General features: G+C 40.7%; 1 protein-coding gene and 1 long non-coding RNA gene across 16 annotated transcripts in view; one reads left to right on the forward strand and one right to left on the reverse strand.

Annotated features, from left to right (window-relative positions):
- The window catches only part of LOC107836305 (uncharacterized), a 143,037-nt gene extending 138,900 nt beyond the window's left edge, over nt 1-4,137 (reverse strand). Inside the window, exon 1 of the long non-coding RNA XR_001662179.1 lies at nt 4,103-4,137. This is a non-coding gene — a long non-coding RNA (uncharacterized LOC107836305). The remainder of the gene's footprint in view (nt 1-4,102) is intronic.
- The window catches only part of ryr1b (ryanodine receptor 1b (skeletal)), a 127,086-nt gene that overhangs the window by 54,132 nt on the left and 54,960 nt on the right, over nt 1-17,994 (forward strand). For all 15 annotated transcript variants that reach the window (XM_016671662.1, XM_016671653.1, XM_016671659.1 and 12 more), the window contains 22 exons: nt 1,978-2,152; nt 2,898-3,106; nt 4,483-4,829; nt 5,691-5,826; nt 5,906-6,066; nt 7,147-7,309; nt 7,381-7,467; nt 8,296-8,522; nt 8,986-9,430; nt 10,020-10,574; nt 11,264-11,464; nt 12,094-12,205; nt 12,927-13,070; nt 13,148-13,421; nt 14,103-14,220; nt 14,311-14,443; nt 14,676-14,770; nt 14,857-14,992; nt 15,081-15,264; nt 16,112-16,223; nt 16,314-16,434; nt 17,091-17,260. In XM_016671662.1, coding sequence (XP_016527148.1) covers nt 1,978-2,152; nt 2,898-3,106; nt 4,483-4,829; nt 5,691-5,826; nt 5,906-6,066; nt 7,147-7,309; nt 7,381-7,467; nt 8,296-8,522; nt 8,986-9,430; nt 10,020-10,574; nt 11,264-11,464; nt 12,094-12,205; nt 12,927-13,070; nt 13,148-13,421; nt 14,103-14,220; nt 14,311-14,443; nt 14,676-14,770; nt 14,857-14,992; nt 15,081-15,264; nt 16,112-16,223; nt 16,314-16,434; nt 17,091-17,260 — 4,305 coding nt within the window. The remainder of the gene's footprint in view (nt 1-1,977; nt 2,153-2,897; nt 3,107-4,482; nt 4,830-5,690; nt 5,827-5,905; nt 6,067-7,146; nt 7,310-7,380; nt 7,468-8,295; nt 8,523-8,985; nt 9,431-10,019; nt 10,575-11,263; nt 11,465-12,093; nt 12,206-12,926; nt 13,071-13,147; nt 13,422-14,102; nt 14,221-14,310; nt 14,444-14,675; nt 14,771-14,856; nt 14,993-15,080; nt 15,265-16,111; nt 16,224-16,313; nt 16,435-17,090; nt 17,261-17,994) is intronic.

Here is a 17,994-nt window from a genome sequence, read left to right on the forward strand (position 1 = left end):
GAACTGTATCTGATGGGGAAACGCGGATTGACGTAACACCTCCAACATTGTGCGCGCCGCAGCTAAATGCTACGGGTCGATGAGGAAAACAGCAGATCCTCACACCCTCAGCATAAATATACTGTGGACAAGATCACTGATGCCTGTTGTTCTTGCAAGGCTGGGTAAGTCGGCATTCATGGTTTTGAGGGTTACTTTTGAAATCAGTGATTTCTGTTGTTGGCAAATGTTTGAGTGTGCCTAGGCCTGACGCACTGTACTCGGTGCTAGCGTGGCTAACACGATTACAGTTTAGTAAAAAGCCTTTTCAGGTAAAATAAAATCTTTAATGCATGTCAGATAAGGTACACATTGCATATTGATCTGTTCGGCTAACGTAAGACTGTGTAACAGACAGGCTTCAAGGTGTAGAAGTTGTATCGGTACTGCCATTATGCTGTACTTAGCTAAAAAGTTTTCATAATGGATGTGTTAATTATTGACTTTCTTTTTTTCATTCACTAAACACAAAGAAAGCAAAGCAATAATACTTACACCACCAGCACACACTCCTTTGTTCTTATTGATCTTACGACGGTTGAGCTGCAAATGCGGTCTTGCACAAGCTTTGATCCAAGCAAGGCATCCCGTTTCAGATTTTGGAAATCTGTGCATTTTAGTTCCACAAATACGATCAGGATGCCTGACATCGCCTGNGTATGTCAGATACGGTACACATTGCATATTGATCTGCTCAGCTAACGTAAGACTGTGTAACAGACAGGCTTCAGGGTGTGGAAGTTGTATCTGTACTGCCATTATGCTGTACTTGGCTAAAAGGTTTTCATAATGAATGTGTTTATCATTGACTTTTTTCAGACTTGGGGGTCATTGTTCACACATTATAGGCCTCCTTAAGACCTTACAATATTTCAAGCTTCAAAATTCAAAAGGGATCGGGGGGTGCTGGTGCCTTTCTCAAGTTAACGTTCCGGGCGAGAGGCAGGTCACCCTGGACAGGTCGCCAGTCTGTCGCAGGGCCACTCAAAATATCCCCATTCACTAAACACAAAGAAAGCAAAGTAATAATACTTACACCCGCACACACTCCTTTGTTCTTATTGATCTTACGACGGTTGAGCTGCAAATGCGGTCGTGCACAAGCTTTGATCCAAGCAAGGCATCCCGTACCAGATTTGGGAAATCTGTGAATTTTAGTTCCACAAATACGATCAGGATACCTGACATCGCCTGTACAGATTCCCCACTGACGGTGGAGAACCATTCTTATTTGAGTTCTGTCGCAAAAACTTTGATTGTGTAGATTGTGGTCTGCTAGTCCACAATCTACATTAGCATGTGTATACTACTTTAGCTTTTGTTTGTGAGACGGTCAAGCACGTGGTAGCTGCGCTGTGACGTCAAATGGGCATTAGCCAATGAAACGCGGCCCCTGTGGTAAGGTCCATTATGTTATACTCCGAAGGTTTTTTAAATGATCCAGACTCCAGAAGTCCTTAACTTATTACCAAAAAAAACAACTGTATGTGTTTTTTATATGCTTGGCCTGATTTTAGAAGCAGTTGAGACTCAAGTGGAGGTACTAAAATGTGCAAAATCTCAGTTTTGCACAATAGGTTGCCTTTAAGTAATGTACAATCCACTAAAATAAACTACATTGATGCAGTTGGAATAAAATGAATATTCTTTATCTTTTTTTATAAACAATTTCTCTTCCAAAAAATTCAGTGTTACTTTTAAATAGGAGGTGCACATTAATATGTTATTAAATCTTTTTCTGCATGATTTGAATTGAACTTTTTATACATATACAGTGATTTTCTTATGTTTTTCTGGGTCTTTATTTTTTTTGCATTTTTGATTTCTACAGTTCAATTAAAGTAATTAGAAAAACAAATCCCACACTGTAATAACAAAGCCGGACATGGCTGCCGAATCTTCTGGTGTTTGTTACTGTAAGGTTTTGATGTTTTCCAGGCCCAGCGCTGGCACATCGGTAACGAGCCGTTCGGTCGGCAGTGGCAGTCCGGTGATGTCGTCGGCTGCATGATCGACCTGAGCGAGATGAACATCATGTTCACGCTCAACGGGGAGATGCTGATCAGTGACTCCGGCTCAGAGATGGCTTTCAAAGACATAGAAATTGGGGAAGGTGATTTTATAAATCAGGAAAAAATAAATTAAGATTCAGATTCTGACAAAGTAAAAAATCATCAATCATACAGAACATTGCTCAGCTGTTTACATTTTAAAATTCACACTTTGAAATGTAGATCCTAAATTATAGAATCAGCATGAAAATTGCATTTCTAAAACAAATATCAACACAGATCTGATTCTGCAAATAAATCTGCTCAGGTTCATCCTTCCTTCTTTCCTTTTGCCCTTTATTGTTTCCTTTCTTGTTCCCTTATTTCATTCAATATTTTCTAATTTCTTTCCCTATTTACCTATTTCTTCCCTCCTACTCTGTCTTTACCTTCTTTCTGTCTTTTCTTTCCTTTTTTCCTTCTTTCCTTTTCTCTGTTCTTTCCTTCTTTATGCCCTTTCTTGCGTCTGTCATATCTTCTGTCATTTCTTTCTTTTTTTGTGTCCTTTCCTTTTTAGTTTCTTTCCTTCTGTCCCTTCATAGTTTGTGTCCTTTCTTCTTTACTTCTGAAACTGTTAAAAGTTGAATCTGAAACAGTTTAGATATTTTAGCTGAAGTTTTTAGAAAACCCCCAAAATGTTGGAACCTAAACAATGAAGAAAGTTGTATTTTTATCAGTAATCAAAAAGCCAAAGCAGCTTCAATAAACTAAATCAGCTGCACCAACATCCTCTAAACCCGTGGTTCTGTATTTTATATGTTTTGTTTGTAGAGTCCTGATCTTTATTTTTGTGTTTTTTCCCGGCAGGTTTCATCCCGGTGTGCGCCCTCGGCCTGTCTCAGGTCGGCAGGATCAATCTGGGTCAGAACGTCAGCAGCCTGAGATATTTTGCCATTTGTGGCCTTCAGGAGGGATTCGAACCGTTTGCCATCAACATGAAGCGAGACATCACCATGTGGTTCAGCAAGAGTTTGCCGCAGTTCGTCCCCGTCCCCACGGACCACAACCACATCGAGGTGGCGCAGCTTTAACTTTAAATTTAAACAATATTTAGGTTCAATAACAATATATGTCAGTTTATAAAATATTCACAGAACACCGATCCAGAACCGCACAGCATTCTGGGGGATGTAGGCAGAGGAAAGACTTCATTCACTCAAAGTCTCACGACTAGCTAAGCTACATTGGTGGCACTGTCACTGTGCGATCCGCTTAAAAAATACCTCATACTCATCAAGACCAGAAAATACCTTTATTTTTATAAAAAAAATCACTTCTTTCATTAAATTAACTAAATGTGTTATCGGACTGTACAAAACTATGGGAAACACTCATTTATTACTTTATTTTTCTTCATGTTTGATTATTTAACATCGGCACATACATTACTAGATTTTTCTCTTTTCAGAAGCAGCCTTGCAAAACGCAGTTAAACTGTTTTTATCTTTATTTCTTATTTTCTTTAAATCAAATACTATTTTTACAATTACACTGACATACGGAAAGACAAAGGAAATAAAAAATACCTTTCCTGGAAGTATTTCTTTCCAACTAACTGATGGTACGGATCGTGCTTCCGGAACAGACTGTAAAGTCTAACTCACTCACACTTTGGTTACCTAGCAACAATTGTGGAGTAAGTTGTGGTTACCTAGCAACAGTCTGTTGAGTAATTTACACAGCAGCAGTTTAATATTTACCTATATTGCCTCATAACTATTTAAAAATAAAAATTAACTTAATGAAGTGAAAGCTGTGGATAAAACAGGAAAGATCACGCCACCAGCTTGTCTGCATTTAAGATATTTAAAACAAAAAACTAAGCAATACACGGCAAAAACATTAAATCTTACCAAGTATCTTTGGTTTAATTTTTTGTATGCTTGAAATAAGACAAAAGTAACTACAAGTAACTTTTCAGCAAGAAGCTGGAGCTTGTTTTAGGTAAATAACTAGTTAATATTAATAAAAAGTTTGAATTCCACTGGTAGAATATTCCACTGAGCCGTTACCTAGCAACGCCAGGCAAGCCCAGTCTGTTGCCCAGTCCGTTACCTAGCAACGCCAGGCAAGCCCAGCCCGTTACCTAGCAACCCAGTTCTAGTTCCACTGGCAGGTTATTTCATTTATAACATGGGAAAAATGTTTTATTATACCTGAAATAATCAACCAGTGGAACTAGTTTTTAGTAAATATTGAGGAATTATTGAGTTAAAACAATATCTTGCTGAAAAGTTACTTGTAATTTAGTTTAGTCTTATTTCAAGTGTGATAAGATTTTTGCACCAGAAAGTAGACCAGTTTTTTCAGTGTAATTATTGGTGTTGATTAATTTGAAGTGCTAATGTCGATCAGCTCTGATAATATTGGCACTAAAAACATGTTCCCTCAGGTTTCCCGTGTGGACGGCACTGTGGACAGCGCCCCCTGTCTGAAGCTGACCCACAAGACGTTCGGTTCGCAGAACGCCAACACGGACATGATGTTCCTCAGACTGAGCATGCCCGTCCAATTCCACGAGACGTTCAAGGTCCCAGCCGGCACCACGCCGCTCACCCGGGCCCTCACGATTCCCGAGGAGGAGGTGGTGGTGGTGGAGCCCGACTCCGAGTTCGAAGTTTTAAAGAAGTCTGCCAGTCGAAAGGAACAGGAGGACGAGAAGAAGGAGCCGTCTGTGCCGAAGGAGATTTCTGTAGAAAACGAGAAGGACACCATGTCGGAAAAGGGGAAGAAAAAAGGGTAAAATTTAAAGTTATTTCATCATAAGAGACTTTCAGATTAAAGGGGACCTATTATAGAAAATTTACATTTTGTGTGTTTTTATACTTTCATTTGGGTTTCTACTGAAAAAACACCCAGTCATTTCTGGCAATAAGTAAATATTTTTGGTGTTTGGAAAACGAACCATCTATAAGCCTCAGTCGTAATAAATCTACCACTGAGTTATAAGAAAACACTATTTCCACACTAAGAAAATAAAAAAAAATAAAGTTACAAGAATAAAGTTCTAAAATTATGAGAACAAAGTCAAACAAACATTAAGTTGAAATAATATGATAATAATATGAGAATAAAGTCATAAGATCGTAATATTGTGAATATTCTTGTAATGCTACATCTTCACTCTCATAAGACTTTCTTCTCATGATATTACAACTTTACTTTCAGAATTTATTTATTCTTGAAATTTAATTTTTTACTCTTAGTATTGCCTTGATACTCTGTCATACAAATCAGCAGGGGCAGCCCGTTCGTTACCTAGCAACCCAAGCTCAGCTCCAGCACGTTTGGTCAGCTGTATGCGGTGTACAATGGCCGCTGAAACCATTTGCTGCATTTTTTTGGTTGTGAAGGAGGCTCTACTTCTGCTTTTCAAAGATGTGCAGTTGTATAATTGTGCATCTGTTTGCAGCCGTTTTCTCGTTGAGTTGGGGGCGTGGCCAGCAGGCCAGCAGCAGCAGCTCATTTAGATTTAAAGTGACAAGACGCCCTGAAAAAAGTCATTCTGATAGGAGCATAATAATTTTAAGTAAAAAATGTACCTGTAGGGTTTATGCTTCATTTTTCATTACATTCCTTCTTTTCCACTGTGACTAACAGATTCTTCTCCAAAGCCAAGAAAGCTGCCATGACGCCTCTCGCTCCTCCTCCTGCGCCTCCAACCGTCCCCCGATTGGTGGAAGATGTGGTCCCAGACGACCGAGACGACCCAGAAATCATCCTCAGTACCACCACTGTGAGGAAACTTCAGTCTCTGCTGCTCGTCTCCAGAGGAGGAGGCAGATAATTCACACATTTTCTTCTTCTCCTGTCAGTATTATTACTCGGTGAGGATCTACGCCGGTCAGGAGCCGTCCTGTGTGTGGGTTGGCTGGGTCACCCCTGACTACCACCAGTATGACCCCACCTTCGACCTCTCCAAGGTGCGCAACGTCACAGTGACCGTGGGAGACGATAAAGGCAACATTCACGACAGGTAAATGCATTTATGTCAAAAGAAAGTACACCCTCTTTCAGTTCCTAATACAGAATGTTATACAGTTTTTAGTTATTTAAGTCCAACTTCGGTAAAGATGAAACTGAATTATGTTAAAACCTAAAAATGTTCCACATTTAGCAGTAATTTTTCTGTTTTGGGGAATTTTGGCCCACTTTTTTCTTGGATCAAGTCATCAGTACATCATCATCGTATTTAAAAGGGACTATGAGGAGTTTGTTATCATGTACTACATTTAGCGCAATACATGTCTATAACAGCAATAGATGTATTAATATTTGTCTTTTTTCTGCTGTCCATGTTTTACTTAGTTTCTGTATGTTTCTTGTTTTAAAAAATAGAGAGAATGTGATGAGAGGAAATGGAACGGCTGTGTTAACGATCTTCAACCACTTCAAAATAAAAGCATGAATATAAACATCTATCAGTTAACAAAAACTCCAACACAGATGTTGAACTTTACTCAACTGAATATTTACAAAACATCCAAATAAATTAGTATTTAGTTTATTAATTTAGTAAAAATTAGCTACTGCGCTAAACCAAACATTGGCTTCACCGTTAGCAGATTAGCATAAGTGTCCCCACTGCTGCTAACTGCGATCTTAGATTAATCTTGTGCTTTTTTTCCCCTTATTAGTAAAAGAAAATAAGATCTAAAATCTCTCATATAATTGAAAATTATTAAAATTTTAATTAACATCTGTACATTCAGACTTTGTACGTTAAATCATATATTTCGAAAATATTTTGTGAATATTTCTAAATCATCTCCACAAATAAGTGATTTTGATTACAAAAAAAATCACAAAATCCTGGAGGGACTGATTAGTTTCAAAATATGTTTAATATTATTTAATGATAAGGAGTACTTATCAAAAGTACAAACGGGAATTAACAGTTTGTTAATGGGTTTTATAAATACCTTTTGTCACAGCCGGCCCTTTAAGACCATTCATGATCTTGATATGGCCTGAAATGAAAGCGAGTTTGATATCCCACCATCAGATGTTTCATTCCTGAAACTCTGAAACTGTGTTTGTGTTTTCATGCCTGCAGCATGAAGCACAGTAACTGTTACATGGTGTGGGGCGGAGACCTGGTCAGCAACCAGCAGACTCGCTTCAGCCAGGAAGACATGGTGATTGGCTGCCTGGTTGACCTGGCAACGGGACTCATGACCTTTACGGCCAATGGAAAGGAGATCAACACCTTCTACCAGGTAAGAAAGGGATGGGATTCTAATGTTTGCTCTGGTAGTTTCCAGGAGGTTTTACCATCTTTCTCCTGCAGGTGGAGCCAAACACCAAACTGTTCCCTGCAGTCTTCATCCAACCCACCAATCAGAACATGGCTCAGCTGGAGCTGGGAAAACTCAAGGTTAGAGAAATAAAACTCACTGCAGCCTCTGATAACAGATCTAAATATCCAATCGTATAAAAATCACAGTTTTCAGGTTCAAGACCTAAATAAACTAGTAACTTTTGGATTAAAATGGTAACTAAAAGGAGGTTTTATTTTAAACTGGAAAGTAAACGCAGGACTAATTATGGAAGGAGTTTAATTAAATCTTTTAAAATAAGTAAATAGCACTTTTCATAGACATATAGATCACAAAGACAAAACAATTAAAACAAACAAACATTAAGCAAAACCTGTCTGAATAAAAATGTACTTAGTTGTTTCTTAAAGGGGCAGTGTTATGTAAAAGCAACTTTTTTGAGCATCAAGTCATATCATTCTCTCATCAAAAACGGGATTCTTTTATACATGTTTGAGAAATCCTTTACTCTCTATGGCAACCACTCAGCTATTCAAAATGCCTGGGTGGACGAAGCTCCGCCTTCGTGGACGAAGCTCCGCCTCGTGAACAAAGCTCCGCCTCTAATCTCCAGTTTCCAAGTTTCAAAGAGCAGCTCCTTCAGACTAGCCAGCAGCAATTAGCAAACATTGTTAAAGGGTTAATAGAGGAGCCATGTTGTGATGACTTCCTGAAGGCAGAGTTTCAGAAAGAGCAGAAGCTTCTTAGCGACAGAGGCCCAATTTCAAGGCGTTAAATCAGGAAAAAAAAATTTCTCTTAAGTCATATTTTATATATGTAGCATTTAAAGAGCTACTGAAGGTAGCATAGTTACTTGATTGTACTATAAAATGGCAACATAAAACATAATACTGCCCCTTTAAAAGAGTCTGTCTCTCTTCTTCCAGAACATCATGCCGATATCAGCAGCGATGTTCCGCAGCGAACGGAAGAATCCCGTCCCCCAGTGTCCTCCCAGGCTGGACGTCCAGATGCTAACTCCCGTCATCTGGAGCCGCATGCCCAATAACTTCCTGAAACCGGAGGTGGGCAAAGTGAACGAGCGACTGGGTTGGTCGGTGGAGTGTGTTGAACCGCTCATCATGATGGCCCTGCACATCCCAGAGGAAAACAGGTCAGAAAAACGGCTTTAAGACGTTAAAAACACGTTAATTTAGATTGTCAAATTACTGGAACTAAGTTGGGTGTCATGGTTTAGAGCTGCATTGGAATGAAAGCATCAGCTGGAAAACACTTCTTATTTTTGGTATATTTTGTTGTACAAATATCTTAGTACACCTGAAATAAGCTAAAATTAACCAACAAGTAACTTTTAGCAAATATACGAGCTTGTTTTAAGTCTATGATTCCATAAAATGCACATTTTAGGGCAAAATGTGCATTTTAGGACAAAATGTGCATTTTTTACATTTGAAAATGTAAAAAATGCAACAACTTTGTTCACCAATCAAACTGAATCAACTGGTGTGAAAACAACCTGATTCTTCAGTTTGGTCTTAGATTTTATAGAGAAATGCTTCCCAAAAACAGTCAAACTTCTTGATTAAAGCTGTTTTCTTGTCTTGTTTCTTTTACAGATGTATTGACATCCTGGAGCTGTCAGAGCGCCTGGATCTCATGAAGTTCCACTACCACACGCTCATGCTGTACTGCGCCGTTTGCGCCCTTGGCAACAACCGCGTGGCTCACGCGTTGTGCAGCCACGTCGACGAGTCTCAGCTCTTCTACGCCACGGAGAACACGTACCTGCCCGGGCCTCTGCGCAGCGGCTACTACGACCTGCTGATCAGCATCCACCTGGAGTCGGCTAAGCGGGCGCGTCTGGGCACCAACAGGGAGTTCATCGTCCCCATGACGGAGGAGACGCTCAGCATCAAGCTCTACCCCGACGTGAAGAAGGCCCATTCTCTGCCTGGCGTCGGGCTCACCACCTGCTTGCGCCCAAAGCTGCACTTCTCTTCGGTCAACTTTGTCGGCACAGACCCAGATATTTACACGCTGAGTCCTGTTTTTCCTTTACAGGTAAAACAGAAAACAAACAGAATGCATTAGCAGATAAATGACAGGAAGCAAATGATCAAATTAATGAGTTAATTGATCTTATCGGCCGACTAATGATTAATTGATAATCACCCACTTGCGTTTTTTCGTAATTGCCTAATTGAAATTTTTTTTTAATATTTTTGCGAACAGTGTTAAATACTGAATGTTATGGACAACAAAAATACCCAACTCAGTCAAACTTATTGAAAAATGCTAGTTTTTATGAAAATGCAACGCTCTGAAGGTGAAACTTAAGGAGCTTATATTTCACATGTCACTACATACAAGCAGAAATATGGCGCACAAAGTGCATTTTTCATCCAAAACCAGACTCCGTTTGAACCGTTTCTCTTTCCCGTTCTGGTATGACCCTGCCATCTTTATTTCTGTATCAACCGGCTTCACTTAGCTAAGACCAGTGGGGCCCTCTGTTGGATGGCGGCCAAACTACAATACTAAAAGAAGGTCTTAGTTAATCAACAGGAACTCATTTTGATTTAATAACCCTTTAAATCAGTAAATTAAGTATTTCCATCCCTATTTGATGGTTTTGTTTTTTTCCCTGCAGGAGTTGAAAACCAGAGCCATTAGCATGGTAACAGAAGCTGTGCTGGACGGCAGCCAGGCAATGCGCGACCCAGTAGGGGGCAGCGTTGAGTTCCACTTCGTCCCGATCCTGAAGCTCATCAGCACGCTGCTCATCATGGGCATCTTCAACGACGAGGACACCAAGCACATCCTGAAGATGATCGATCCCAACGTCTTCAGCGGCAAAGAGGAGGAGGAAGAGGAAGGAGAGAACGCCGAAGAGGGGGAGAGCGAGGAGCAGAAGGAGGAGGAAGCAGCTGATGAAGAGCTCGAAGACGAGGGGGTCGGCGATGAGGAAGAGGAGCTGAAAGAGCTGGAGAAAGGAGAGCAAGAGGGCGATCAGGCCGAGTCGAAGGAGGAAGGCGAGGATGGCGGACTTAAGGAGGAAGAGGAGGCCAAAGGGGGAAAGGTGGATGGAGAGAAAGCAGAGGAAGAAAAGGAGGAAGAGGCAGTGGAAGCAGAAGCCAAAGAGGAAGAGCAGGCTCCAGAGGAAGGACTACTTCAAATGAAGCTGCCGGAGTCCGTCAAGCTGCAGGTGATTAGAGTCTCGCCTCTGATTGGACAGCCTGAATGTTATTGTTTACATCCGGAAATGTTGCGTAAAACGCTGCAAAAAATCGATTCTTTTACTCGCCATCCACTGTGGCGATGCTGCTGCTGTGGAACCGCAGCATTAACTAAACCAAACCTGGAGATGTAGGCATTATTAACTACATCCTGTGCGCCACAGCAAATGGAAAATAACGCAGAAAAACGTTAAAGAACAACTCAAAACCACTTTTTTCTCTCTCTCTCTGTGTCAGCTACGCTACACACAGACTCGTTGCCATAGCAACTGACAACAACAACACTTTATGTATCAGGATTCAGCCAAAAACTTGCAAACTTTTCCCACACAAAGAACATTCAGTCTGTTAGTTTTATGTCTTGTTGTTTATTCTTTCTTTTAGTATTAAGTGATTGTTGTGCTGGATTAGCTGCCGCTGCTAAAACTCCTGCTCTACCAATGAAAGAAAAGGAGACCAACAGAGTTGGTCTCCTTTTCTTTTAACTGGACCAAAACACACAGCATTCCACATCTACATGTTAAGGTTGCCAAAGTCCTTCCCTCTCCCTGGGTTTGTTTTAATTTATGAGATTCATTGTCTCTGACCTGTTCGTTTCAGCCGAATACTGACATCAGACAGGAGGCCAGCACCTGAAACTCTTGGCTTTTCTTTCCAGATGTGCACCCTGCTGCAGTACTTCTGCGACTGCGAGCTCCGGCACAGAGTGGAAACCATCGTTGCCTACTCAGACAACTTCGTTCAAGACGTCCAGAAGAACCAGCGCGTGCGCTACAACCAGCTGATGAGAGCCTTCACCATGTCGGCCGCAGAGACCGCCCGCAAGACCCGCGAGTTCCGCTCGCCGCCGCAAGACCAGGTACCAGCAGAACCAGAACCAGGCCTGCAGGAGGAGGCTGAAATCAAGTGCAGAGTTTTATAAACCTGGCGGTCTGGAGTTTGACACCCCCGGTCTAGATAGATAGATAGAAACTTTATTTAGATCTGCATTTGTAAAATATTTAAATCCAAGATGGATGAGTTTACTTATCTTTCCAAAAAAAGAAAACTGGATTCTTGTTAGTTTTATGGTCATCCAGTCCAGATTTAATGATGACTTGAAGATTTTTAGTCCAGATTTCTAAATCTGTGAAATAAGAAGCCCCAGAACTACAAATCAGATGCCAACTTCAGGCTCATTAAAGGGATCATTGTGACACGCTCACGTTGTTTATGAATCGTTTATTGCTCGTCTGTCACTGTCTTTTAAATTAACATCCAAAAGGATCTGGAATAATTTCATGATTGTTGTATGGATAGTTCTCTGTTGCCTAGCAAAACATAAAAGTAAGGAGACTAAAATCTATTTTTGATCATTCTGAATCTTTTTCGTCTTGTGAACTTTTGGTTTGGAGATTTTGGCCAACATGACAAAGTTTGGTCACCCATAAACCTGCTGACCTCATAATACAAATGATGCTAATTTCTCCCACTTTGCGACTCTTGTAGGTTATTTTACTGACCAACTTTAAACACGGTCCAGAGGACGAAGACTGTCCCGTTCCTGAGGACGTCAGGGAAACGCTGGCCAATTTCCACAACGACATCCTGCTTCACTGTGGTGAGAACTTCTTCAAATGTTGATTGCTTTTGTCAGTTTGAATTTAAATTTTCAGCTAGAAAAGTTGCTATTTGTTGCAAAACAGCAGTAAGAATGCTAATCCGTTCAGGGAGTGTTTTAAAGAAAACAGTAAAACTTGCAGCAGTGGTGCTTATATTCCCTGAAAGCAGACACCCGAGGCAAAAATGATTTATCTACAGTGACATTTGTAGGATCAGGTGGATTTTGTTTGTGAAAAACAGTAAAGTTTGAAAAGCCTCTGATGCTAGAAGACACTATCTGGATAATTCTGAACAACTGAAAACGGCCAAAAATCTGCATGAAATTTAAATCGTGTTTTCAGAAAAACCGTAAGAGATATCAAAAAGCTGAGTGATTTGAAGACAGCAGAACATGTTGTGACTTGTTTAAAAGTTTAATGGAGTTTCTAGGTTGAAGTAGGCAGAAGTGGTAAGCTGTCAAAGAGCGCAAAGTTTGCTGAATTTTGTGGAATCCCTTTTGATTTCAATGGAGCTGAAATTTTTCTGTAAAAGTTAAAATATTACAAATACTGTAAAAGCTGAAATTACCAAAAGATCAATGAGAAGTCTCCAGGACAAGGCGAATGTTTTGAGATATAAATAAGCTGAAGTATGGAGAAGTTAAGTGAAGAAAAATGCCTGGAAGACAGAATAATGAGAAAGAAAAGCACCATTTTGACTGATTGATTGATTATGTTAAGGAATTCACATCGAGCAGGAGGCAGAGGAGGAAGAGGTGGACACGTCTCTGAGGGGCAGACTTCTCAGTTTGGTGGATAAGGTGAAGAACTTCCGCAAAAAGGAAGAAGAGGAAGTGCCAGAGGTGGAGGAGGAACCAAAACCAAGTACGACGAGCCGTAAAATCACCAGATCTTAATAAAATGTTTTCCCAAAATGAATTAATCCCTGATGTTTCACTCAGGTACCCTTCAGGAGCTCATCTCCCACACGATGATCCACTGGGCCCAGGAGTCTTTCATCCAGAACCCGGAACTTGTGCGTCTGATGTTCAGTTTGCTCCACAGGATGTACGACGGGCTCGGCGAGCTGATCCGCGCTCTGCCCAAAGCCTACGCCATCAACGCCGTGTCCGTGCAAGACACCATGGACCTGCTGGAGTGTTTGGGGCAGATCCGATCGCTGCTCATCGTCCAGATGGGTCCAGAAGAAGAGAGGCTTATGATCCAGAGCATCGGGTCAGAAGGTTTTACATTGATACGGTTTTGTTGTTTAAAGGTGACCTATTATGCTTCCTTGAACAGCTTAGGATAGGTCTATACAAAACACCTATGGTCTATACAAAACATGTTTATTACATTTTTTCCACCAAATCATTCTTAGATGATGAGATTTTAATCTGCTCAGTTCTGCCCATTCTGAGTTCCTTGTTTTAGGTCTCCGTCTCTTTAAATCCAAGTAAGCTGCTGCTGGCCCCGCCCCCCAACTCATCGTTAAGCACGTGAAAACAGATGCTCAAGTATCCAGCTGCACATCTTTGAAAAGCATTAGTAGAGCCTCCTACTTAACCAACAAGGATGGAGCCAAAAATGATTCTATAGAGAATGGTTGGGGTTGCTAGGTAACGGGCAGTGCTTGCTGATTTGTTACTTTACATTCTGGAGGTTTTTGAAATGGCTCATATTCCATCCACCAACAAACATTAACTTATTTCCAAAAGCCAGCCTGGGTGTTTGGGTTTTGTTTTAAGTGTTACGGCTGTTTTTAGTAGCAGCAGAGACCCAAATGGAAGTATAAAAAGGAGTATTTTGCATAATAGGTCTCCTTTAAAGGTTGTTTCTGTGAGTCATGTATGAACCAAATCATTCTATGACTCTTCCTCCACTCAGATCGGTTACATATTTCCTGCTGTGTTGCAGGAACATCATGAACAACAAGGTTTTCTATCAGCACCCCAACCTGATGAGAGCTCTCGGGATGCATGAAACCGTCATGGAGGTCATGGTCAACGTGTTGGGGGGCGGTGGAGACTCAAAGGTAGTTTAAAATTGTTCCCCATCTTCTACTTTGAACCACTTCTTCTTCTACTTCCTTCAGGAAATGGTAAAACATTTCTTTTGTTTCCAGGAGATCCGGTTCCCCCAAATGGTGACAAACTGCTGTCGTTTCCTGTGTTACTTCTGTCGCATCAGCCGGCAGAACCAGCGCTCCATGTTCGACCACCTGAACTACCTGCTGCAGAACAGTGGCATTGGCTTGGGTCAGTGCGCTCAGTTTCAAACCTGGACGACATTAAGTTAAATCCAGACCTTTGAGAAAGGAGTAAATCTGTGAGCGGAAGCTAATAAATGAGCAAAAGGAAAGAAATACCAAACAGATGCAAATGATCCTTATTCTAAAGAGGGAAAGTCATTGTACAGGAAGTTGCTGTTGCATTGTGCACTGCTGCCAGTAAGGTGGAGAATAGTTAATTTTTTTTCTTCCCCATGCAGGCATGCGTGGGTCAACGCCTCTGGATGTGGCTGCTGCCTCCTGCATTGACAACAATGAGCTGGCTTTGGCTTTACAGGAGCAGGACCTGGAAATGGTTGGAGCAGTTTAACACCAAAACAAGTAAAATCTGTGTGAGAAAGAGCTTAGAATAATCCGTTTCTCTGCTTAACGCTGACGTAGGTGGTGACGTATCTGGCTGGCTGCGGCCTGCAGAGTTGTCCGATGCTCCTGTCGAAGGGTTACCCCGACATCGGCTGGAACCCGTGCGGAGGAGAGAGATACCTGGACTTCCTGCGCTTTGCTGTTTTTGTTAACGGTCTTCTACCACTATTAGCATGAGTTAGCATGTCAGTTTAAATTCAAATCAGCAGTTTCCTAGACGTCCATCTTCCTCTTCCTCACAGGCGAGAGCGTTGAAGAGAACGCCAACGTCGTCGTGCGTTTGCTGATCCGTCGCCCCGAATGTTTTGGCCCAGCGCTGAGAGGAGAGGGTGGCAACGGTCTGCTGGCGGCCATGGAGGAGGCCATTAAGATATCCGAGGACCCGGCGAGGGACGGACCAACAGTGAAAAAAGACAGACGATTCATGTAAGGGCGTGAAGATCGTACGACGGGAAATTAGGGGCGTGGTAGATGGGAGTAGATATCTGGGTTAGGATAAGCTCAGAAAGAATATTTGAGCTTGAAAAGTTTAAAATTTGCTACAATAAAACTCCAAAATTTTGAGATTAATCTCAGAGATTTTCTGAAAAAAAAAAAGAAAAACATATCTGAGAATATTAAAGTTTGTAAAATGTTTGCTAGAAAAAAACTCAGAAATCTTCAGCTTAATCTAAGCAATTTGGTACAGAGAGTAAATTTCTAACCTTGAAAAGTCAAAAATATTGACAGAAAAAAGGAAGAGTTCTGCCAAGAAACTCATCTCAAAATTTTCTAGAAAGAAAATAGAACTTTCTGAGTTTGAAAAATCTAAAATTTGATAGAAACAGTTTCAAAATCTTGGCTTTAATCTCAGAAAATTTTAACAATAACAAACCTTTCTGCCCCAGAAATGTATTAGTTTGAGAAGTAAAAAATGTGCCAGAACAAAGTTCAAATTCTGAGAATATCAAACATTTTCTGGGGAAAAAAATAAAAAATTTTCAGCTTGAAAAGTAAAAAAATGTGCTAGATAAAACTCAGAAATTTTCTAGAAAAAATTGGAAACTTCTGACTAGCAAATGTAAAAACATTTCAACTTTTGGAGATTTTTTGAGTTTGAAAAGACAAACATTTTTTTACTTTTCAAACTACGAAATTACTAAATTTGGAGATTAATCTAAATTTTTGCTTTTTCTCTATCTACAATGGCCCTAATACGCCGTCATGAGATCAACGACTTGAACAGGCTCACCTGAGTCCTTTTATGCTGTCCGGTGTTCTGATTGGTTGGCAGGTTTGGAGGGGAGGGGCAGCACGAGGAGAACCGCGTTCACCTGGGAAACGCCATCATGTCCTTCTACTCTGCACTCATTGACCTGCTGGGGCGCTGCGCTCCGGAGATGCACGTAAGAAACCAGTTCAACCTGATTTTATGAGTGCAAGTTATGGACTAATGAGTTAACTGTCTGAATGTCTTTATTTTTGTTTATTTGCAGCTAATCCAAGCAGGAAAAGGTGAAGCTCTACGAATCCGCGCCATCCTTCGATCTCTGGTGCCCATTGAGGACCTGGTGGGGGTAATAAGCTTGCCGGTACAGATACCTGCCTACGGTAAAGGTATGTCAATGAATCTTTGAGCTGCAGGAAGAACCTCAAAAGGCCTTTTTTTAAATTGCTATTTGCTGTCTGGTTTAATTTTTTATCTTACTTATGCTGAACGCAGCTAACATTGAGTTTAATTCTCTCAGTAACAGCATCTACAGTCAAGAGTAAAGGAACAATCCGGCAGGTTTTATCATTACAGCCTCCTTGTGGAAAATATTTTCATTTGCTCTGCCTCAAAATAAATTTGCAAATACGTCTTGGTTTATTTTGTATGCAGTCACAATAATAATTATTATTAATTTAAAGAGCCTCATAAAAACATAAATATACATTTTTAGCTATTTGGTGCAGAAAAGTGGTGAAAAATCGATAAATAACTGGTGTTTATGTTTGTGTAATATCTTTCAGTAGAGATCAGATGAAACAGACACGACCAAAACTGTCAGATGATGATATTATGTAAATAAATCAAAAAGAGCCCAAGTAGTTTGGGTGTACAGTATAATGTATACATCACTTGGAAAGTAGAGCAATGTGAAACCGAACTGCACCAGACGAAAAAGATTTTCCTGGTGTTTTTTTCCAACCAGCTGGTCCAATTTCTCAATGGATCCATAATATTGGTGATTAATATCCTCTTTCATTGGTAATTTCCTTCCAATTCACAGACAGTCAGATCATAGAGCCAAAGATGTCTGCCAGTTTTGTGCCAGACCACAAGGCCTCCATGGTGTTGTTCCTCGACAGAGTCTACGGCATCGACAACCAGGACTTCCTGCTTCATGTGCTGGAGGTCGGCTTCCTGCCTGACATGAGAGCTGCAGCCTCTCTGGACACAGTGAGTAGAACGAAGCAACTCCACAGAGTTTGAATGTGAAACCTTAAAGGTGGCCTACAATGCTTCATGTGGGCTAAACAAAACATGTTTATTAAATGTTTTCCACAAAATCAATCTTTGATAAAACAATAAATCAACAACAATATATGTTGACATGTCGTCAATATCAATAAGTAATATATCTGATTGACTATTCAGTTTATAAAATATTCACTGAACCGCCCGGCATTCTGGGAAATGTAGGCAGAGGAAAGGCGTCAGCTGCTCAGTCTCTCAGCTAAGCTAGGTTGGTGGAATCAACTAACACTTTCACTCTTTGGTTACCGAGCAACACACTCACTCTTTGGTTACCTAGTAACAACTTGTTGAGTAACTGACGCAGCAGCAGTTTAATGTTTCACCTCTTAACTCTTAAAAATAAAAAGCAACGATATGGAGTGAAAACTGACACCATATGTTAGGGATCATTTCAGACATTTACAACAAAAAACTAATCAGTAATTATCAATATTGATTTTCCAGCCAATCTGTATCATATCAGCAAGTGGTTTCTAGATACTAAGTCAACAACAACTCATTGTACAGTTCATACAGCGGTAAAACCAGCTGAGTAAATGTACTGGAACTCTGATGGTGTTGCTAGGTAACAGGCAGAACTCTGCTGGTGTTGCTAGGTAACGGGCAGAACTCTGCTGGTGTTGCTAGGTAACAGCGCCGTGCTTGTGGAATACGAC

The sequence above is a fragment of the Poecilia formosa genome, unplaced genomic scaffold (assembly GCF_000485575.1).
Source record: "Poecilia formosa unplaced genomic scaffold, Poecilia_formosa-5.1.2 Scaffold48, whole genome shotgun sequence".
NCBI lineage: Eukaryota > Metazoa > Chordata > Actinopteri > Cyprinodontiformes > Poeciliidae > Poecilia > Poecilia formosa.